The 25,480-nt window shown below is 35.4% G+C and overlaps 1 protein-coding gene across 3 annotated transcripts in view; it reads right to left on the minus strand.

Annotated features, from left to right (window-relative positions):
• CADPS2 (calcium dependent secretion activator 2) overlaps positions 1–25,480 on the minus strand; it is a 567,688-nt gene that overhangs the window by 414,878 nt on the left and 127,330 nt on the right. For all 3 annotated transcript variants that reach the window (XM_024250127.3, XM_054559726.2, XM_054559723.2), the window contains exon 2: positions 9,281–9,394. In XM_024250127.3, the coding sequence (XP_024105895.1) occupies positions 9,281–9,394 (114 nt within the window). The remainder of the gene's footprint in view (positions 1–9,280; positions 9,395–25,480) is intronic.

A 25,480-nucleotide genomic window follows, 5' to 3' on the forward strand; every position in this document is an offset into this window, starting at 1 on the left:
GGAAACCATCATTCTCAGCAAACTGTCACAAGGATAGAAATTCAAACACCGCATGTTCTCACTCATAGGTGGGAACTGAACAATGAGAACACATGGACACAGGAAGGGGAATATCACACACTGGGGCCTGTTGTAGGGGAGGGGGAGGGGGGAGGGATAGCATTAGGAGATATACCTAATGTAAATGACAAGTTGATGGGTGCAGCACACCAACATGGCACAGGTATACATATGTAACAAACCTGCACCTTGTGCACATATACCCTAGAACTTAAAGTATAATAATAATAAAAAATTAAAAAATAAAAATAAAATAAAAATAAATCTGTCTCTCCTAGTAGACTGTGGGCTCATGGAAGTCAGGGACCTTGCCTTGTTCATCTTTTTATTTCCAGGGCATATGGCAATACCTGACTAGCACTTAAAAAATTCATTTAATTAATTATTTACTCAGATAAATTGATTGCTTAGTGTCTACTATATGTTCAGTGCCGTATAAGCCATGGTATCCTGCTCGGAAGCAGCTTATAATTATCAGAAAGCAGTACACATGATAATATAAATTAAGTGCTGAATTGTGCAAAACCATGGCAGATACTTGTGGGAAAGCAATGCTGTAGGTAATAATAGTAATAGCAGCTCACATTTAGCTAAGGCAGTGTACTTAGCAATTTAACTTCATTAACTGGTTCAATCATCAACCATCCTTGGAGGCAAATACATTATTATCTCCATTTTACAGATGAATAAACTCAAGTATAGGAAGGTTACATAAACTCCATCAGTCACACAGATCTGGAAGTCCAATCCAGAAAGTACAAAACTCCCAACGTTTTTTCACCTTTTTTTTTCCATGTGTTTAAATTCTATTTCCTCCGTGCAGAAGCCTCCACAAATCCTGTAAGTCAGCGATTTCTAACCATTTTTGAATCACGAACCTTTCGGCAGTCTGTTGAAGCCTAGTGATTGTGATCTCTTCTCAGGATTATGCTTTTAAATGCATAAAAATAAGTCCATAAGATTACAGAGAAAAGCAATTATAATGAAATACTGTTATAAAATTATTTTAAAAAACAAATTTGTGTTATAGTAATATGTGTTTCTATGACAACTTGTTAACAAATGTAAAAAGGGATTTAAGAGTAATGTAGTTTCGGTGTAGTTCATGAACACAAACATATTTTGAGAGAGGTGCAGTGGAATGTAATGTGATATGAAAATATATGTTTCTTTTGGTAATAATGACACAGGCACTGCTAGTACTACTGTAGTTCATTGTCTAAGTCATAATATAAGTGAAGGCTATATCTCAGAGGTTAGTGAATATAAGGATCTAATGTTTTCCCATCCTAGTTCACAGACCCCCTGAATTCTATCCAGATTAAAAATCCCTGTTTGCAAACTACAACTCATCCATTTTACTGTGAAAACATCTCTTTTATATATATATGTATAGGTATATATGCATATGCATGTGTATGTATATAAGTGGATGGATGGATAGATTGATTGATTGGTTTAGGGGGTACAAGTGTAGTTGTATTATATCATGGATATACTGCATGGACCATCTGGGCTTTTAGTGTACCCATCACCCAAATAGTGTACATGTACCCAGTAGGTAGTATTTCACCCCTCACTTCCCTCCCCCCACCCTCTCATTTTGAGAAATGCAAATTAAAACCACAATGAGATAGCATCTTAACACCAGTCAGAATGGCTTATTACTAAAAAGTCAAAAAATGGCCAGCCACAGTAGTTCACGCCTAGAATCCCAGCTCTTTGGGAGGCTGAGGCAGGAAGATCACTTGAGCCCAGGAGTTTGAGGCTGCAGTGAGCTGTGATCACATTACTGTACTCCAGCCTAGGACAGAGAGAGAGACCATGGTCTTGCCTCACATGTTGGTTGCAAATGCCGGGAATATACCCTAATCCATAGTGAAACAGGAAGTACTTAAGAGCAAGGTAGAACCAACATGCCCTGCAGGATGCCTGGATGACACCTCACAGATAGCAGATACCTATTTACGAGATAAATTCATACATATTTTATATCACCCTCGTGTCCCTAAAAAGAGTTGGTATCTCCTAAACATATTGAATTTTTTTTTCAAATAGTGTTTATTCAAGACACTAAATTTTAACTCACCAGCTTAACCACTCTAAATGAAACTCTCATTCACCAATCTGGATTCAGATGCAAAAGAATGCTTTCCCAATGATCTTGTGAAAATAAGATTCTCCATACTGTCTTATAGAAACAGTCAATGACAAAAATGAATATTCTTGACAACTGTAAGGGGGACTATGTCTTTAGTCTGTTTTATGTTGTGTCAAATGAAAATTATCCTCCCAATAAGTACTTTGATAATCAATATAAAATTAAATTTTATAAACAAAACGAATAGTGTACTAGGAAACAGATGAACAATGACTATCTTAGCTAGTCACAGGCTTGCATATGTCACTTGTTTAATGCTCTATGCTTTCCAAAAGCTTAATCTATCCATTTTTAAGACAATGAAAGAGAAAAGCTTTAAACATGTCAAGGTGAAGCCAGCCCCCACTGTGACTGTGCTAACACAGGTACACGTGTTTCCTCTCAAGATCTATCCCTGAAGCCAAAGAGAAAAAGCTTTAAAAATAGAAGCTTAATGATAAAAAGAACTATTGAGTAAATCTGACAGAGGATTAGAAAGGACATGCACAAAACTGACTTAAGAGTAACATCTGAGCAAGCATAAAACTTATGATGCTGTCAGGGTCGTAGAGTCAGGGAAATGGGATTATTTACTCTTAAAAACTGTTTTAAAAAAGAACATAAAACAAAATTGTAACTCTAAAATTAGGAAGAGCTTCCTGATACAAAAAAAAAAAAAAAACTGTCCACATATAAGATAGGGTTTGCTTAATGAGGTGGATAACTAACTATAGGTGTTCAAAGAAACATTACTTAACCTTAAGCTGACAAGATAAAGTAAAATGAATAAAACTAAATAACTTCCTGAGGAAAGGCATTTAAAGTTAAAGAGCATTTCCCTGATTAATGAAGGAGTAATCCTGTAAAATGGAATCTGTGATCAAATGGACTTCCCCATCAGAAAGCTGCAGCAGTGCCACGGCTCAGAATTCCTCTAAGTACTAACTTTGCATTTTTCCCTCATGAAAGATACGGCTTTGCTGACACTGGGTTTAAAGAACCAAGAGTATCAGAAAGCCTGATAAACAAATGTGCCCTTCAAAGGATTATAAATAGACATGAGGGTAAATTCTTTCTGAATTGTGGTGCCAGCTTAAAGTATTAAGACTATGGCATAGCACAAACATAAGCATCTCAGATCTGTCAAGGTCCTACCTTTGCAATGTGTTAGCTCTAAACTGAGTACCCTTTCCTTGGGCCGGGGAATTAGAAAATGCTACATTGAAGTAAATTGCATGTGCTTCTTTCTGTTCTTGGCAGCTACCTAGCTTGGATTAAATTTCTAGGCCACTGATGAAATTGAGAATTTATACCAGGTTTACTTACCCACAGCCCACCTATATAGATGCACTATCTTTTTATAAGAATATACAAGCAGAAGGAAAGAGAAGAATGAAGAGTTAACAGAGGTCTAGCCCTGCCCCCTGCCACAAATTTGCTAAGTAGGCATGAAAAATTGACACTCTCAGTTTCACCTAAAAATGCATGAGGAGAGAAGAGGAAAATGCTCAAACAAGATGATTTTCTCAGCTACCTTCAAGCAACAAAATTCTACAATCCATGCATTATCTAGTCTTCATAACAAAACAGATGCCATCAAGAATGCAGGCAACTTTACAGAACACACTCACAGGCAACAGAAACCCAGATATTGTATACAACAATAGGAATCTCAGACATGAAAACACATTGTGCAAATTCTTACTCAACACTTAATTTAAAATGCCATCCTTAGAATATAAGAAAATACGAAGTGAAATACAATGGTTAATATCAAAAACAGCAAATACAATGTGATCTGCAGAGCTCAGTGCAAATTTAGAATATCACTTCTCATTACTGGTTATGGATTTCATCTATGAATGTGTTGACATTTTTTATCTCCTCTTGCCACAGCCTGCCAATCTTGGTTTACTTAGCGATCACCAACTCACTACAAAAAAACTGGCACATGTATACATATGTAACTTACCTGCACATTGCGCACATGTACCATAAAACCTAAAGTATAATAATAATAATAATAATAAAAGAAAAAAAATGCGGCATTCAGATGAAAAACTATATGGGTCATCAAGACAAGCTCTCCCATTGGAGAACAGGAAACTGGACTTGTGATGACTGTGAATGAACTCTCTGAGAACCAAATGAAACTCACAGAAATAGAAACCAGATGTAAGCAATAAAAAAAAAAAAAAAAAACAGGCTTTTTCCAGGGCATTATTGCAAAGTTTAAAAGGTATTTCGACAGGTCAAACATCCCTTGAAATATGAAAAGTAAATTTTTCTATTCCAAAGTAAAATGACAAAAATTTTTCATCAAAATATTTAAATGCCAATCTTCCCAGCTCCTCTCTCTAGCTTACAAACATAAGACCAAGCAATGCAGTATACCTATCAAGGATAAAAAAGTAAGGTAATTACATAAAATTTTAAAAGCCTGAAAAGACTCTTAGTTTTCACAAAGAAACCAATAAACAACTGCAATTTTATATTATATATAATCCTTTAAGCCAATCCTTCAACATACATTATGTATATAATGTAATATATGTAGCATATATAATGTATATAATGTATATATACATTATATACATAATGTATATATACATTATATACATAATGTATATTATATATGATATATAATATACATAATGTATATCATATATAATATACATTATATATGCTATGTATAATATATATTATATATAATATACATTATATATGCTATGTGTAATATATAATATATAATATACATTATATATGCTATGTGTAATATATATGCTATGTGTAATATAATATACATTATATATGCTATGTGTAATATACATTATATAATATACATTATATATGCTATGTATAATATATTATATAATATACATTATATATGCTATGTATAATATATTATATAATATGCATTATATATGCTATGTATAATATATTATATAATATACATTATATAGGCTATGTATAATATATTATATAATATACATTATATAGGCTATGTATAAATTATATAATATACATTATATATGCTATGTATATTATATAATATACATTATATATGCTGTGTATAATATATATTATATACAGATTCAGAAATGGCTATCACAGCTAAAGGATAATAAGCATAATAAATGAGCAAATTACTACTTAAAGATTATTAATAGTTGAAAACAGCTGCATACAGCAAACAATATATATAACATCCCTGAAAACATAGACTTCAAATGATGTAAGAAGCCAAAAAAGATCATAGAATCATAGAATAACTAGGTTAGAAAGAACATGAAAGGCCAACCATGCTTCATATGTATCTAGCATCTTCAAGGAAACACAAAATCATGAAATGAAGGAGAATCATATTCAAAAGAAATTTCATTACAATACAAAGTAATACTTTTAGAAAAAGATAATTATGGAGAAAGTAAGAATAAAAACAAGACCAAAATATACAGTTTCTAGATAGAGCAATAAGTACTGCAAAACCCGTTCACTCAGTCATCAAGTATTCATTGAATATATTTGTGTGCTAAACTGGGGATACAATGGTAAACAGAAATGGCTCTTTAATGGAACATACATTCTAGAAGTTATAAGGTCTGCATCAATATGGTTCTCAAATGACAATGTGAATCAAAATTATCAAGGCTGTGAACAAATGTGATCCCAAAAGAGCCAATCCTTCAAGATGGATCCCAAGTAGCTAACTAGGTTTACATTCAAATTGAGTCAAGTGGCCATTTGCTGACTAGAAGTCATACATGTTACTCTGAGTTCCCTGAAAATTCACACCTCTGTTTAACTTTGGGACTTTAGGAACTCACCTGAACCCACCAATCAGAGCTCACCCACCTTGTCCAATCAGGGCCCAGTTATATCCAACCAATCAGAACTTGCTTGTGTTGACCAATGAGAGCTAAGCAAGTTTGAATCCTTTATTTGCATAAGTGGACCTGACTGGGAACCTAGTGTAAAATCTTTCACTATAAAATCAGAGCCCATTGCTTGAGTCAAGGATTTCTAGGCCACAGTAAGCTATGATCACATCACTGCACTCTAGTCAGGGTGACTGAATGAGACCTTGTCTCAAAATAAATTAACTTAAAAATCAAAATTAAATAAATGAAATTCCTTTTCAGAGAACTTTTGTTCACGAGGCACAGGTTCAAAATTCAGATGTTGAAGCCCCATTCTCAGAAATTCTTATTCAACAGGTCTTGTATGGAACCTAGGCGTCTGCTTTTACTCAGCTACGGTGGTATGAGGTTCTTAGCTCTGCTTTTAATTAGCTATGCAGTTTTGGACAAGTCACTTAACTTCATGAGTAAGATGGGAATAATTATCTTGTTTATAAGACTCATTCTAAAATATAAACATATATTTAAATATATTTTAATTTCTCTGATGTCTGAGATTGCTAATAGATTTTGAAGTGTCCACAGTACCTGACATAGGTATACTCAAAATGGCAACTGTGAAATAACGATAGCATGCCAGAAATAGTAAAAAAAAAAAAAAAAAAAAAAATCTGGATTCACATTTAACTCGGATGCTTACAATATGTAACACTGGAAAAGTCATTTAACCTCTGTGAGCTTCAATTTCTATTTATGTAAAGTGTAGGTAATAATACTTGCACTGTTTATTGCAAGGAGATATTGAAAGAAGAAAAGTTAAGACTTCTGGTAAACTATAAAAATTACTACATAAAAGTAATAATACATAAATAAAACAAAGATCATGATCACAGCAAAATATACTTCTAAAAAAATTAAAGGCTTTTTGGGAAAAAAATTGAGAAGCAACTTTTCTACGTTATTTTTCCAACTAAATTTATTTATTCATTCAAGAGTTTGTTGCATACCAAGTGTGTACTACCTGGAAAACAGTAACTCCACAACTGCACCTCAGGAATGCAAACTCCATAATTAGCATCACAAATCTTAACACATTTTGAGACGCGCACAAAGACATGTTAGATATAGTTTCACAACTAAATACTAGCTGGAAATATGAACAAAAGTATAGAAAACCCTCGGTCACCAAGTCAAACCACCTCTTCAATGCTTACATCTCTTTCTGTAACAATCCTAGCAGGTAGTCATTTAATTCCAATGGTTAGCAATCCACCAATTCTAAGAGAATCATCTGGAAAGCTTTCAAAAGCATGAATTCTTTAAGTCTGATTCAGAAAGTCTGAGACAGAACCCCAGGACCTGTTTCTGTAGTATGTTTCCCAAGTGACTGTGAAGGGCCACTAGAATCAAGTTGTGATGCTATACTCAACCAGTCCATTCCATTTTGGGGCACTGCAACCAAACTCTAGCTATATTAGGTTGAAATCTTCCCAACTTCAGTTTCCAACTAAGTCCTAGTTTTACTCTTGGGATTGCATACAACACCATAAACCCAATCTATCTACAGGTTAAACACCCCCAGCTCCTTCAACTTACACATGGCATGTTTTAAACCTGATCACCCTAAATTTGTGCACATTTTTAATTCATATATGGTGCCCAGAAGAGAACATAATCCTCATGTAGAACACAATGGGGATACTCTCTCCTTCACTGGAGTTACAATATTTTTATTAGCACGGCTTGTGTGCCCTTTTTTCAATCTGTATTCTGTTGAAATGTATGCCTTTTTGTAAACTGTGGCCACATCATATTATGCTTACTTTTAAAAACTCACTTATTTTGAAATATTTTTAGGTTTACACAAAAGTTACAATGATAGTACAAAGAATTCCCTCATCCCCCTGCTGACCCAATTTCAGTTTCCCTAACCTTATCATCTTAGAGTGCAGCAGTGCATTTATCAAAACCAAATATGAGCCTACTGTTTCACTAAAAACTTTATATCTTTTTATACAGATTACTTCCCTGAGCTACATTTCCTTCATCCCAAATACAGACTTTTGGCTTTTCTTTAGTTTAAGTACATGAGGCAAATATAGAATTTTACAGTTAATACTGTAAGATTCAAATATTGAATTTTACATGATGAAATCTTCCTCTGACTCTTACAAGGTGAAATCTAAGGTCCTATAGATGTTAAAATTTTGAGCTCCTATAACTTGTTAAGATATTCTGAGACAAGGTCCAGTTGGACATACCCACTCTTGACATTAGATTTATGTCATATACATATTTAGTCAGCAAAACTTCCATTATTTCATTTAATTCAATAGGCTGAGGCTTGGGGTAAGGTAAACTTCTCTAGAGTTGCATTAATTAACCTCTGATGCATACCATCACTATTACAAATCCAATCAGTTAACAGTACATCCAATTACTTAATATTTTTACACAAAAATATTCTTGCCTCAGGTAAGTTCAGACCCATTGTATCTCCACATTTTCCCTTATTAGTCTAATATATATTTGCATAGTATGCTTCTTCAGCTGAAAGGTGTTGAGTACCTGCACAGTGAAAGGAATCCATTCCCTCAAATGACTCTGAAATGCTTAGGCAAAAAGTGAACTCTCTAAACTAACAGCTAGTGGCAACTCACTGAGGCAGTTAATGACCATGTGTGAAAACTGGTGCTCATAGGAAATCCATAGAGAAATTCCTATGAGTCACAAGCTAGAATCAGAAGAAATAGCAGGATGGTATTGGTAGTATTATTTCTTTAGCAAGCAAAGAGAATTCAATTTATCCTCTTGAAATTAGTTACTAGCTTTAATTATTACAAAACTTAGGGAACAAAATTGCATAAGATAGTAATTTACTATTGAAATCCAGATTTAAAAGGATAATTTAGACATGTGGACCTAAAGATAGCTATAGTCAGCTGTATCAATCACTGCCAAAAGATTTTTCTAAATAAATAGTTTACTTCTCCTCAAAAGATGTGACTAATTTCGATTCTGTTTATCTCTCAAAACCAGGCTGTGGAATTAGAGCTTTTAAATTGCTAAATAGAACTGACAATGCTTTCAAAAAGGTTGCAAACTCACAGCCTTCCTGTCAGACCAGCAAGCTTCTTTAAAATGAGAAACCCATAAAAATAATTTAAAAAAACCTTTTAAAATGCATCAGAAAGCCAAAAACAAAGCTCTTCAAACTTACCTCATAATAACTCCGAACTGCGTTGCAAAATGCTTCATCAGCTACAATCTGGGTTTCCCCATTGAGGAAGGCCTGGAACCGTTCTTTCAGTAACTGCAACTGTTGTTTGTTAAGCTACAAGAAAAAGAGAAAATAAGCAGATAAATTGGCCAGTACATGAAAAAATAATGACTATTAAAAATCATAGTTGCTGTATATTAGATTTCACATCTAGAATTAACTTTATAGTAAAGAAAAATAAAAGCTAAAATATCCTACTACTTGTTCTAATGGTTAGACCTTATTTGAGATGGAGTCAAGCTCTGTCATCCAGGCTGGAGTGCAGTCGTGTGATCTCGGCTAACTGCAGCCTCCACCTCCCGGGTTCAAGCGATTCTCCTGCCTCAGACTCCTGAGTAACTGGGATTATGGTGCCTGCCATCACACCTTGCTAATTTTTGTATTTTTAGTAGAGATGTTGGCCAGACTGGTCTCAAACTTCTAACCTCAAATGATCCGCCTGCCTTGGCCTCCCAGTGTGCTGGGATTACAGGCATGAGCCACTGCACCCAGACACTAATGGTTAGACTTTAAAACATTTCCAAGTCATTTCATGTACTCTGTAATCCTGATATGGAAGTGGAATCCAAATTTCTACCCCAAATTTCCAGAATCCTGATATGGAAGTGGAATCCAAATTTCTACCCCAAGTTTCTACCCCAAATTTCCAGAATTCTTGTGATTGCCACACCAGTTTCTTTATAGAGACAGGGAAATATAAAATTTGGATAAGAAATTAACTAATAGTTAATATTAATAATATTATACAAAATTGCCAGCTGTTCTAAACATAGAAAGTAGAGAGGAGCTTAGAGATGAGGGAGGGATGCCTTGGACAAGAGGTAATAGGAAGAAAGACTGAAAAGACAGAATGGACCCTAAGAAAGATCCCTCTGGAAAAACAGCCATTGCATGCCAAAATTTGGATTCCAGGAACAAACATACATCAATACCTGAGTTTAGATAAATGAACGAATAATAAGGAGAAGACAAAGACGACAAATCCAAAAGGGAACAGAGAGGAAGCAGGTAGGCAGTGAATGCGTCTTTGAGCACATAGGAGAAAATGCTCTGAACTGGGGACGTGTACAACCAGGTGTCCTTACCCTGGGTCTAGCTTCCATAATTAATACAGAGGGTGAATTAGACACGAAATGTGACTTATCAATCATGTCCTCTAGTCATCAACTACAAGCAGGGTGAGCTACTTAATTTGTAGGGCCCAGTGCAAAATAAAAATAAGGAGCTTCTTAGTAAAAATATTAACAATTTCAAGACAGCAGGAACAAAGAGCATTAAGCTTAGTGCAGAGCCCTTCTAGGCACTAAGCCCTGCACAACTGTACACACAGGGGCATGTACTTCACTAGAAATAAGGCATCTTAGATCTTAGGTAATGCAGAAGCTTTTTTTTTTTATGCTTAACTGGAGAGAAAACAACATAGTCTTGGAGATAAACAACAAATTCCAAAATACATAAGAAACAGCAAAGGAATGATCCTTCCATTTCATTTGATCCTGATCAGACTTTATTAACAAACTCATTCCAGTTCTGGAATCTACAGAGGGATGCGAAGCATCTGGAAACATACTGAGGATAAAATGATTAAAGGATTAGGAAGACTAAACAAACTGGTATGACTTGGCTTCAAAAAGAAGGTTGATGTGAAGTAAGTATAAATCTGTTCAAAAGGCTTATTAAATTGCCATTCAAATAAAAGGAAGACAGGCTCTTTCAAAAAATTGGTTTTATTTAGGACTCTAACAAATAAGACAGTTTGTAAATAAACTGTAGCTGGGAGTAACAGACTGATTTAAAAAAAAAATTAAAAAGTGTCCTATTGTACCCAGGGGGGGAAAAAATCTTTTGCCTTGGGCAGTGAAGAAAGAAGACCATTCCAATTCTTTACTAAGGTTATCTCCTTCATTTTAGAGGAAGCTTAACCAAGCTGAGGTTCAGGAACATCATCATTATATTACAATCTCCATTTCTGTAATATTAAGAAAATGGAAGCAGGAACCTTTTGTATGGGTGCATACTAGCAAAGCAAATTAAGTTCATGACTTTAGCTCTCTAAGCATGATTCACAAAAGGGACCAAATGGAAATGGGACAGCAATTGCTGAGAGTGAGGCAGCTGAAAGCACTATAGTTACTAAGCTCTGGGAATGCCAAGAGGAGCTTCTCCTTGCAAGCCAAGTGAAATAATGGCAATGGAAATGTATGCAAAGAATGACAATGAACTGAAGGAGACCTTACTGATCACTTGTGCCAACTCCTTTGCTTGATAAATAAAATACATACTCTTCAAAAACTAGAACCTGTGTATTTTTTCATTCAATTTTATCAAAGACATCTTTTTTGTTAAGCTCTTCTAAACTACCATATTTGCAATTTCTACATCATTAGTATTTAAGTTCTGCTATTATAACAGTGAGTTACTCTTTGGTAATTACAGTGTAGAAAATTCATGGATATGAATCAAGGAAAGGAGGTTTGGGCAAATCATCTTCTTGGAAGCTCCAACAAAGTTGATATAGTTCACAAAATATGCCAGAGGCACCTGGCTAAATGTCAGGCTTCAATATTTTTATGAATAGAGGATACTGCAGTTACATTTAAGACATAAAATGGATCAAATATGACAATTACATACAAAAAGCAAATAAATGAATACTTTATTAGCATAAAGAAGAAGTCTACATTTTCACATAGGCAAGATGGGGCAGGAAAAGAAAACTAAACTTAAAATCTACCACTGGGGATAGCTGTCAGAAAGCAGTTTCCTAAAAGCTATTTGCATTATCAAGATAAACCAGACTGTATACCAAGAGATAGACCAGTGCAACAGATCGAAGAAACAGACCGAAATACAATCACAAATGTACTATAAAACACCTATATAGCAACTCAAATCAGTAGTAATGGATGGTCTACTCAAAGAATGGTGTTAAAATAATATAAAAGATGTTCCACCTCATGTCACCAGGGAAATGCAAATTAAAATAATGAGATTTACTACAAACCCATTAGAATGAACAAAATCCAGAACACAGAAAACACTTGATGCTGGCAAGGATATAGACCACATGAACTCTCATTCTTTGCTACTGGAAAGCAAAATGGTATAGCTACTTTGTAAAACAGGTTGATGGTTTCTTACAAACTAATACACTTCTATCATATGATCCAGTAATCACAGTCCTTAGTACTTACCCAAATGAGTTGGAAATTTATGTCCACACAAATACCTGTACACAAATGTTTAAAGTAGCTTTTTTCATAATTGCAAAACTTCAGTAGATGAATGGATAAACTCGGATACATCCAACAATGGAATATTATTTAGCAAGTAATGAAATAAGCTATCAAGCCATGGAAAGACATGGAGGAACCTTAAATGCATATTACTATGTAAAAGCAGCCAATGTAAAAAGGCTACATACTGTACGACTCCAATGATATGACATTCTGCACAAGGCAAAGCTATGGAGACAGTAAAAAGATCAGCTGTTGATGACAGTGTAGGCTATGCATATGTGGGGGCAGGATATATATAGGAAATTTCTGCACCATCCACTCAAGCTCAATTTTGTTGTGAAACTAAAATTTCTTTAAAAAAACTCTATTAAAAATATTGAAATGTCATCAATTTATTTGCATTAAAAATAAATTTTACATGGCAAAAAATACCATAAGCAAAATAGGAAAAGATTAACTAGAAAAAAAATACTTGCAACTCATTACCCAAAGAGTTCATTTCTAAGCATATAGAGAGTTCCTAGAAATAGATAAGAACATCACAAATAAACCAACAGAAAAATGGACAAAATTGATATCTTCAGATAAAAGACTCTTAATCCATGAAAACAAGCCTACATTCATAAAAAGAATACAAATTAAAACTATATAAGAAGCGATTTTAAAGGTACATATCCTTGGAATCAGCAATTCCACTTTGAGATTGGATCAATACTACAGATCCACCTGCACATGTGAGAAATGACATGTGTAGAAGGTTATTTACCACATAATTCTTAATTGCAAAAACACGGAAAATAACCTAAATGTTCATATATAGGAGACTAAATTATGCCACATCTATAAACAGTGGTATACTATTCACTGCATTAAAAGAGGCCAGGCACAGTGGCTCACGCCTGTAATCCCACCTCTCAGGGAGGCAAGAGGCAGGAGGATAGCTGGAGCCCAGGAGTTCGAGACTTGCCTGGGCAATATAGTGAGACCCCATTCTCCAGAAAAAGGAAAAAAAAAAGTACTGATTTTAAATATTTTAAAAACATCTTGGGGCAGAAAGCAAGTTATAGAACAGCAGTTAAAATACGTCACCACTCACATAGAAAATGGACAAATAACATGTATGTGAATTTGCTTCCATATATAGACAGAAACTAGGGAAGAAGGATGGCTGTGGGAACGGGACAGACAGAAAATATAGGTAAAAGAGATTTTTTAATATTAGCACTTTATTCATTTTGAGTTTTCAAGTGAAACACCCTTAAAATAAGCTACAACAGCAGCTTTGAACATTTTGAAACTCAAAACAGTTATGAAACACTGTGAATAGCTTAAATCCTATCTTACACGGAGACTGGACAACACACCAATTTTTTCCATTCTCCTTTCAGGTAAAAAAACTTACCCTGACTCTGTGTCTATTTTTTTAAATATTACAATCTTGAGGATTTCAAAATAGCTTAGATCAAGATTGTCAGAAAATAACCACAGTAATCATCCTATTCAACATTCTAATCAATGCATTAATCTGTAAAAAATCTACGAAAGCAGACTTTCAGATTCCATTTGGGCCTATTAATACACACACATATACATACATCCTTTTATTATCTCAGTGAATCCTTTTCTAATTTGGGACAAGTATAAAAATTGAAATCAGTGTCCCTATGGCTTCCATACAACTCTAGTACTACACACTATCTAAGACAAAACGGACTGTTACTTTCATTCTTTAATATAGCAGTTCAAGACTTTGAGGACAAAATAAAATGATTATTTAAGAGTTTTCTCTTTTCTAGAATAAATTTTGCCAGTTCGCTCCAATATCCTGGGTACTCTCCTAAGGATACATTCCAGTTTGCCATAAAATCACCATGTTAAATAAAACTAAGTATGATGGATACTTGGATGCAATGGATCATAAGTTCTGAGTTTACAGATGTGCAGAGTTGCTATTATAGCTTTTTAAAAAATCTAAACAAGCTGGGCGCAGTGGCTCATGCCTGTAATCCCAGCACTTTGGGAGGTCAAGGCAGGCGGATCACCTGAGGTCAGGAGTTCGAGACCAGCATGGCCAACATGGTGAAACCCCCCTCTCTACTAAAAAAAATACAAAAATTAGCTGGGTGTGGTGGCATGTTCCTGTAGTCCCAGATACTTGGGAGGCCGAGGCAGGAGAATCGCTTGAATCCGAGAGGCGGAGGTTGCAGTGAGCCAAGATCATGCCACTGCACTCCAGCCTGGGTGACAGAGGAGACTCCATCTCAAAAAAAAAAAAAAAAAAAGAAAAAGAAATTAATTAAAATATATAATAATGTCCTTTGATATAAACATTCAAAAGGAAAACACTTTGAAAACTATAAGATTAAGCAAATGAAATTCACTACAATAGCAATGTCCCTCTTAAAATGTACTAGATAGACTGATCACCATTCTCTTAGGATAGTGTGGCCAACAAAGAGACAAGTGGGAGGGCCACTTCCCACTTTCTAAGCATTCTATGTCTATTAATTCAAACTAAAAACCAATTAACTCTTGTTGGCAGTCACATCAACTGACTCACATTGTGCTTATAATCAACAAAAACTTCTAAAACATTCTTACATGTGCCTCAGTAAGCCATGTTCCATCTTGCTAGATGTATCTGAGCCACTGTTCTAGTTAAGAATTTTTTTTGGAATTCTGATTCCTTCACCTGATGACTACAGAGCTCTCTTGGCTTTGTTATAATCACTAACATAATAACATATTATCCATAGTCTCCTCCAGGTCATTTTAAAAATATTCACCAGTTCAGGATTAAGGAAAGAATCCTGAATCCTGCCATTACGTATACTCCTTCAATTTAACATAATCTATCAATTAATATTATTTGGGGCAGTTGATTTATTATTATTTAGCATATGTTTTAATTTTGTCTTCAGACTACTATATTTACCAATGAATAAAATATTTTTAAATATGAAGGAAAATTTGACCAGCAGAAATTATCTATCAGGAATTTATAAGGCACATTCTATATAAAACTAAATTGCAGAAACTTAACTAAAACATAAATATCATTGCAAACATCTAAATACAACCAACAGATTAGCCTTGTAAAAAGAAAAAACTAAATTTTATAAATCTGACCTGGGTGTGATACTTCATCCACAATAATAACTGCCACCAGAAAAAACATTTAGATTCTAGGGTTCAGAGGTGTCTCATGTTTCTTATTTTTTCATATTCAAATTAGATTTCATCCTTTTCATTCTAAATCATGGATCAACTAAAGACTTAAGCCAGGATTTATACTACTGCAGGAGACCAGCCAATATGCAACCCAGGAACCTAGCAACCATGGCTCTATGGAGCCTGCCCTGACCTGCAGAACCCATCAGGAGTCTCAGTACTTACAGTGGAAGCTGTGTGACATCCTAGCGAGTAAAGGTGGTCACAGTCAGATTCCACAGCAAAGTGGCAGAAAACTTGTGGGTCCCTCCAGGATTGGGGCGTGGGTGTGCATTTACCTCATGTCAAAGAGTAATAAAAATGAGAAAGGTTTTTCAAAAAGGTAAAAGGCTTTACTCTAGGCACAGATGTTTCTTAAAATTCACAAAGGCATAGCTTTAAGGTTTGTCAATTAAAGAAAGATATTAATAGGAAAACACTAAAGGGTCAGTACTATTTTCTTCTTCCCTTCCTATCAACACTGTCAAAAACAGCTACATCAAACCACTGAAGCAAAATCATCAGTGCCTTCCATGTTTTTGAACTAACAATGCACCCCAAGCTGTGTATCAGAAAAATAGGGGGTTCCAGCTACATCTCATACCTTATAAATCCTGTGGGATGTGTTGATATTATCAGTGTCCTATTCAAATAAACTTTCCGTCCTCTTCCATAAGCACAGATATTTGGGACAGTGAATAAATATGCCCATCTAATTCTACAAATGCCAGGTTCACTTGATAGAGATAGACATGGTCAAATGACCAAGTTAAGACCAACCAGATGTAAGCAAATGTATGCCTGACTTCCAGGAAACTGTAACAGGTGGCTAAAGTAAACACATTTTGCTTCCTTCTCTTTTTTCTTTTCCTGATGAATGGAATTTGATGTGCTAGCTGAAGTGTCACCTTGATTCATGAAGATGGTGAGGTGGCAAGATAAAAAGTGCCTCACACCACAGAGTGGATCAGCATTGCAACCCTAGACCACCTACCTCCCAACTTCCTTGACATGAGAGAGAAAACCTCCATACGTCCTGACCACTCTTATTGGGATTTATTGGTAATATGCAGTTAACAGTAATATGGTATTAAGTCCTAACTAATAAAAAGTAATAAAAAGTCCAATGAGGTACCGTACCTAACCAGAGGGAAAATACCATGGTACTATCCTGTGTTTTTTTGTAAACAAAGTTCATCTTAACTTATTCTAAAACATTTTTCCATGCTATTTCATAAGAAAAACTCCTTATCCAATGAACTTGCCCCAGTGAACAGTGAACACCTAAGCTGGCTGGATATAGATTGAAAACAAAGTTATTTTGACAAACCGAATTCCATTGTCACACAGTGTTGACAGGACGATTTAAAAGCCCACAATTTATAAACACCATATTAATATGTTTTATAATAAAATGTAAACTAAGTGATAAGTACAGAACAGCAAACTCCCATTACATGGTGGACAAATGGACCCCAACCCAGTCTAGGCTCACTCAGCACTAAGTGAATGACGCCTACCCACATTCTCATTGACCTCCCAGTCCAATTCAAACCTCAGCAAAATTACATGTCATCATGGCATTGTCTGCGGTGGGCAGGGAGCTGGTGAATGCTAAGCTCCAAATGTTAAATCCGTGAATTATTCCATGAGTTTCCTTGTCATGTTCTACTGATCACATTCCATGTACATCTCATTTTTTTTCTTTTTTTTTACTTTATTGAACTATAACTGACAAGTAAAAACATAAACATTTAAGGTATACAAAGTATACAATGTTTTGATATAAGTTACACTGTTAAATAATTAAAACTAAGCTAATTAACACACCCATCATCTTACAGTTACCTTTCGTGTCTGTGTGTGTGTGTGTGCGCGGCAGGAGCGGTGAGAACATTTAAGGTCTACTCTTAGCAAATTTCAAATATATAATATGTTATTATTAATTATAGTCACTATGTTGTACACTAGATCCCCAGAACATTTTCATCCCACATAATTGAAACTTTGCCCTCTTCTAACATGTCTCATTAATCTTCTTAAAATTCTCTATATTTGTTACAAAGGATGAAACTAAGCTCAAAGAAGTTAAGGATCTTACTTAACCTCACATCTAGTGAGAGACAGGGATAGAATTTCAACCAGCATCTTGATCCCAAAGCCTATATTCTTTCCAATTATCATATTATTCCATTTCCCCCATAGCTACAGACTTCTTTCAATAAAAGATGCTTATCCCTATGCAATGTGTTGTATACAGCTTGTATGCATTTATTTGCTTATTATTTAAGTCTTTCCATTAGAACAAAAGCGGTTTTAGGATAAAAACTTGGTTATAGCCTGAAATCAGCAGGCTAAAACCAAGTTCTTATCCTAAAGCCGCTTTTGTTATAGATAAGGCCTAGCATATAGAATATCCTCATTTTTTTTTAAAGAATGAATAAATGAAGTAAGGGAAAGCAAATATCAGTTGGTTGCTATAAAACTATTCCCTACTAGGATAGCTACATCCTCTATCCTCATGCTTGCCTGACCCCACAAAAAAGTCAGTTTATCATGCAATAATAAAAATTCCAGGTAATTTCAACACACCACAATGGATCAGAAAAGTCTATCATAGATACCTTAACCTATTTTATTAATTAGTAAGTTTATGTATTACTAACGGGGAAGTAGAAATAAGAGTTCTGAAGTGAGACTACTTCTGTTTTTATCCATGATTCCCCCAAAAGTTGTAGGGCCTTAAGCAGGTCCCTTAACCTCAGTGCCTCAAGTTCTTCATCTATATAATAAGGCAGTAACAATGGACATCTAACAGGGCTGTTGCATTAAATGATAGAATAAAAGTACCTAACACATATTAAATGCTTTATAATTGCTATGATTTTAGAAATACATGGTCATTTTATTTCAGCAATTGCAGAAGCCACAAACAAAAACAAATATGAAGATGGATGCCAGTGAATAATTAACAATAGATGGATCCACAGTTGTGCTGTCCAACACAGTGGTCACTAACCACATGCAGCTACTGAGCACTTGAAATGTGGCTAATCCAAGTTAACATACGTTTTAAGTTTGAAATACCAGATTTCAAACATTCAGAACCACAAAAAAAAAAGAATAAAAAAATACCCCCCAACCCCCACATTATAGATAAGAAAACAGACTGAGAGGTTAAGGTACAGACCCACTTAGGTCACAGAACTGGGAGCCTAACCTAGGTTTCCTGAACCCCAATCCACAGTTTTTACTCTATCACGGGGTGTCCAATCTTTTGGCTTCCCTGGGCCACATTGGAAGAAGCAGATTGTCTTGGGCCACATGTAAAATACACTAACACTAATGACAGCTGATGAGCTGAGCTAAACACACACACACACACACACACACACACACGTTTTAAAGTTTACAAATTTGTGTTGGGCCGCATTGAAAGCCATCCTGGGCCGCATGCGACCTGTGGGCCAGACAAGCTTGCTCTATCACTACCTTCCCCTTACCCACTGGTATATTCTTATTTGATTCTATGTCTTCATTCACCTGAGCCTTACAAATGATAATCAAGGTAAGTGCCGAGGAGTTATTTAACAGGACTCTCCCTGAACATAGTAATAAGTAACTGAGAAGAATTGGCAAGTCTTGTTGGTCATTATCTTCCAAAATTCTGCTTTAGGACTCTCTTATTCATTGACAGCATCTGCCTCACTCACTTCTCTGAGAGTGAAAAGGACCATGATAATAGCCTCTAATGGTCCCCACTAACAATGTAACCTCATCAAAAGCAAATGTAAACCAATAATCACAAATAGCAGCCTGAGTGATCTCTGTGGCAAACAGCAATTGAAAGATGACTGTGGAGGTAGAGAGTTGAAGAGAAATAGAAACTTTCATGAGCCATTCTGAGAAGTTCTAATTGCAATCAAAAGTCATTCCCCCCAACACCCAACCACCCATTAAGATCTGACAAAATCCAGGAGGTTTTGCAAACAAGTCTTCTGAGACATGTGCTATGGAAAAAAGGAAGGGAAGGAAGGAAGGAAGCTCAACACACGCTGTGACCCTTTACCGTCCTACAAAATAGAAAACAGAGCCTGTCATAAGCCAGAGAAAATTTCTACCCAACGCTTTTCTACAAATAATTCCAGTGGACTATGTCAAATTAAATAATGAGGGACTCATCCTTTAGAAACAGTATGATTCCCCCTTGACCACCCTTAATATATGTCTAATGTAACAACTAGTCATAATAGCTAACATTTATTGACCATTTACTACACACTCAGCACAATTCTAACCTCTTTACATAGATTATTTTAATGTCAGCTCCCTATAAGGTGGGTTCAATGTTTTTTTCCAAACGAAGAAGCTAAGGCCCAGAGAATTTAAGAAAGTTACCCAGCTCACAAAATTTGGGGGCAGAACCAGGTACATCTGACTGATATGCTCTTAGCCACTGGCTACACTTGGGGCCAATCACATGATTTAATCAGCTTGAAGAGGTAAAAGCTCCTCTCCTCCCTATTTACCTTCAAAACACCATCCCATTCATGTTGTTTATGTCATTGTGCCTTTGCACACAGTTTGTTTCCTCTGCCTAGAATACCATAGAACCTAATTAAGATGACACCTCCAAGAAATCTCCTTCTTTCTGTTGCCCCCAAATTATGTCATCTTATCTTCTTTGTGCCACTTCTGTACCTCATACACACATCTGTCACTTGCTTATGTGGCCTTTTCCTTACTAGGATGCAGATTTCTTCAATGCAGATGCCAATCTTCAATATACCCCACCTTAAGTACAGTGTTTGCTGGTGTGAATCATCTACAGTAGAAGAAAATTCACCATTCACTATTACTTTTTGAAGAATACATCTTGTCATAACCATTGAGCAAAGACTCCAGCACTGAAGCAAGTGAGTGAAGAGGAGGGAGCAGACAAAGCCTAAGAAAAGAATTCTAAGATAGCTGTATGTTGTCCAAATAATAAGTTCATGGACAGACTCAATGAGGCCAAAAGAAGAGCAAAGGATTTCTTTGTTGAGATGCAGCATGGGTAGCTCTGTTTTGCAGATGATATCACTCTCAGGCAGGAAGAACTTTGTGCCTCAGTACCATCTGGCATTTCATGGCACAGTTCCATATGCTGAAGCCATATTTGCAAGAAACAGTGACTTTATGTTTATCACAAAGTATTCCGACAGCCTCAGGAGCAGACAACTGTGAGCCAGTGTAAAAGCTTAAAGATGCTGACCAACTCATGCCACACAATGGCCTTTTCCAGTAGGTAGTAAGTGGTTTAACAGAGTTGCTTAAAGAAGAAGAAAATATGACATAAAATTACTTCCTCTGAAATGTCTGAAGTTTTTGCTTTCTTTCTTGACCAGGTATTACATGGATGAGAAGCGGCTATCTGCAAAAGAAGAAAAGTAGCAGCGGAAGGCAAGGGACTTTCAGCTCATCATCTTTGCGCACCATCCTTCTAGGATAAGGAGTGGCAGACTCTCAATATGATAAACATTAAGGTCTATCTTACACCTTTAATGTAGTTAGGATGCTTTTCACTGAAAGTAATAGAATCCCCAACTCAAAACGCCCTGTTAAACAATAAGGGGGTTGGGGAGGGATTATTATCAGATATCTCAAAAAGTACAAAAGTAAGAGAGTTCCAGAGTTAGTTAATTTAACTCTTAAGTGAAGTATTTCAGGGCCCAGGCCTTTTCCACCTGTCTACATTCGCCACATGCTAGCTTTTGTGTTCTAGTTTACTGCCTCCAAAGAAATCCACATTAACTCTGTGCGTAGCATCCTCATACAATAATAAACCGAAACTGAAGAAGGAAATAATTTTATTCTAAGAAAAAGGGAGAAAATTCTCCCAGAATCAGCATCCTCCTTCTATCATATTTTCTCCCACATATCACTGAAGAATTGATTCAAGTGTGCATTCCTAAAGAAATCAATGGGTAAGGGAAATGTAATATCACGACTGACCAGTCAAGATTCACTCTGGGGACTCAAGAGGAACCCAGCCACCCCTGTATAATAAAGGGTGCCTAATAGCTGAATAAAACCAAGGATTTGTGAAAGAAGAAGGGTAGCCAGAGAACAGCCACTGGGTAGGCAACTAGCACTGCTGCTCTATCCTGGCCTATCCAGTAAGGAAACCTGAACAAGTAAACTGTACATAAAAGACTGAGACTACCACCTTCTAATAGCTGACTTGACATTTCCCTAACAAATAAGAAAATTCTGCTCAGTACCTAAAACAGAAACATTAGCTGCAACCCACTTTAAAATAATTCATTTCAAGTAAATTATATTATATTGACTAGTTATTGCATTTATATTCATGTATTTAGGGACATAAAATGCAAGGATCTTATTACTCCTTTTATAATAAAAATCATTTTATATTTATTACCTTCTTTAAACTTACCAAATTTTGGTGGCAAAAATGCCATGCTACCTTCAATACATCGTTGTTAACAAATTTACATTAGCAAATTCAAGGATTTGTGAAGATTAAACAGATAAAAGCCCTCTTCAGGATTGGCATTAAAAAAACTGAATATCTACATTAGGGTGACATAAATATGTACTTCAGATTTTTAATTCTAAAAGCAATTCTGATTATACATACAGAATGCTGCTAATAAGAAAAGGCAAATTTTTAGCACATTCGTTCACCTGTGAGGTAAAAAAAAAAAAAAAAAAATAAAGAGACAGAGTATATAACTTTCCCAGGAAGAGGGACAAGAAAATGGAAGTTTATTCTATCAGTTACAAAGCTATCATTCAAGTAATTATCAAGGAAACAATAAACAGACTAAAAAATAAAGCTATTTTAAAATAAAGCCTGCTTCTGGGGCTAGTTTAATTGAATGACTATTGTATGCTACACTGCTGAGTCTCAACAGTATGCCACGGCCCTTCTTTCACATCAGATAGGGATGCCAAATTAAATACAGAATTCCCATTTACATTTGAATTTCAGGTAAACAATATGTCATTTTTGTGTAATTGTTTTATCATCACTGCAGAATAAATTTTTAGTATAAATATGTCCTATGCAATATTTGGGGTATATACTAAAAAGTATCCATTATTTACCTAAAATTCAAATATAATGGGCAACCTATATTTGCATTTGTATTGTGTCTTCTGATGCCCCCTCTCTCTATGTCTTTGACAACATCTTCCTTTGTTCTTTGGATTGTCCTGTTTCTATGCCCAGTTATAATGCCTTTGTCTCTCAGGGCTTAATAATGTCTCCTGGCTCCAGTCAGCTCCAATTCCTTAATCTTTTCAGTGCTGTCTGAAAAAGCAGCTCAAAGGAAATTTCCACAGCAGAACTCGACAACCTGCTCAAGACTAAAACCAGACAAATAGATGAGATGACACTAAGAGACATGTGTGATCATTTTTAAAGAAAGAAGAACAAGTGAACAAATCCCAAAGCCAGCTAATTACAATCCCCCGAAGAGCTTTTTTTTAAAAATGCAGGTACGAAAGACCTACCCCACACCTACTATTTCAGAATTTTGAAAAGAGTGGCCTGGAAAGCTGTATAGTTTTAAAGTTCCTAAGGGAGTCTGATATTCAGCTATAGGTTTGGGATTTTCTGGAGACGGTAATTATGAGTTAAGAAATCTACTAAAAGCTGGGGAGAGCTCAGTGAGTAGATTTAGACTTAAACAACAGAATGCTGAACCCCTAAAATTTTTTTGGACCAACATAAAAACGAAAAGATAAATATATGGGATACACAGGATAAGACTCAAACCAATTTTTAAATGAGGCTTTCACTCATGACAAAGAAATATGAGGAGATTCATTTTCTGGTTTGTATAATTATGAATCATATTTTAAGATATAGGCATTTCTCTTTGTTACTGTTTTTTGGTAGAGACAGGGTCTGCCTATTTTGCCCAGGCTGTTCTCAAACTCCTGAGCTCAAGGGATCCTCGAGCCTTGGATTCCCAAAGTGCTAGGCGTTTCCTAAGAGTCTTTATGTTTTGTCTGCTTGAAAAACAATCTAAAACGCCAACATCTATGCAAATTTCTCATTAGAAATAATGATTTAAAAAAATCATGTCGAGGGAATGGGTAATGAAATAAGGACCCCCTAAAGTTTATGCATCTATTCCACTAAGTGGAAGACTGAGAGCATAGTTTCGTGGAAACTGAAAGTTTGATCTCCTTCACCTGATATCCAGGACAATTCTCCCTCACACACAACCTCCCTGAATCTTGCAGAATGTAAATGATGACCTTTTGTCAAAACCTACAAGAATAACTTTTTGTAACAGAATACTGACATACCATAAGAAATTAAAGTAATTCAAACAAACATGAAAAGGGTCTCACAATACGCACGGCACCTACAAGTCTCCATAGCCAACAGAAACCACAAGGATGGAGAAGGGTCACTGCACACTGCCTTTCATTAGTGACCACATATCCCACACACTGCCACATGCTACACTGATCCAAAGATAAAACCTACACAATACTAAACATATTAACAAGGCTGCTACACAGTGAAATGCTGTGTAACTCAGGCTATGGTATATGCATTTTGGTCCTAAGTGTATTGGTAAAAGGTATGCCTTTGGCTCCTCCCATCTGCTGCCCACCTACTGTCAGATATAGGGCCAGGTCAACCTGAAGAAGAGAGAGTCCTTAGTTACTCTCCATTAGCATTTAGAAGCATTATCCACTCCATTTTACAGGAGAAATTTGAATTCACAAAACAGATGTCCAAGAAAACTCAAGAACACTCAAAACGAATTCAGGAAGCTAAAAACTGAAAGATAATCTAGGATGTGAATAAATAGAATAGAAAAACTTAAATATTTTTGTGCTAAAATGAATCTGAATTTTTTTCATACTGCAACACATTACCTAACATTAGTTTCTTAGTTAATTTCTCTTGCACAAAATTCTATTAAGAAACACTGTTTACCCTATAAAGATATCTACTTATATTTTAAATTATAGAATAAGTCAAAATTATTTCTACAGCAAAGAACAGATAAATAAAACATTCTCATACTTTCTGGAAGAGCTTTCTGAAATCCTGAGTGTTATAAATCTCTGAAATGTACCTGGATAACACTGTGAAATTTGGCAATAAGGTAGAAAAACATTGATAACCTCAATTGAGAAATTAAAGTTTTTAAAGAAATTAAAAATATAATTTAACACTAAAATTGTTTGCATATTGTAAGGAATTACATGAAGTAATAAAGAAAATGTCAATACATAGGGCAAATTTTACATAACCCAAAGACATAGACGTGATAGTTTGTGGCTCCTCACATCTTCCCAAACATTAGTCATACACCCTACCTTTGCCTAGCAAAATGCCTAGTGTTCTACAATGACAAACCCTTTCAGTTATGGTATTGTTTTCAGAACTCCTTCCCTGTGAAACTTGCTACAATAGGTTAATATATAAACCCCTCAGTCCTTTAAAGTATGTAACAGCTTAACACTAGCTCAACTGACTGACAACCTGCTCCCAAAAAAGAATAGGACATGTCAAATAATAATTTTCCTCGTTTAGAAATTGAGCGGGGCAGATAAAAGAGAAAAGAAAGACAAAGAAGAGAGGGCAGCCAGATGGTTGTAGAAAGGAAAGAAGCAAGAAGATGGAGGATAAATGGGAGTTCTTAATAAGACGCTG

Source organism: Pongo abelii, chromosome 6 (assembly GCF_028885655.2).
Source record: "Pongo abelii isolate AG06213 chromosome 6, NHGRI_mPonAbe1-v2.0_pri, whole genome shotgun sequence".
NCBI lineage: Eukaryota > Metazoa > Chordata > Mammalia > Primates > Hominidae > Pongo > Pongo abelii.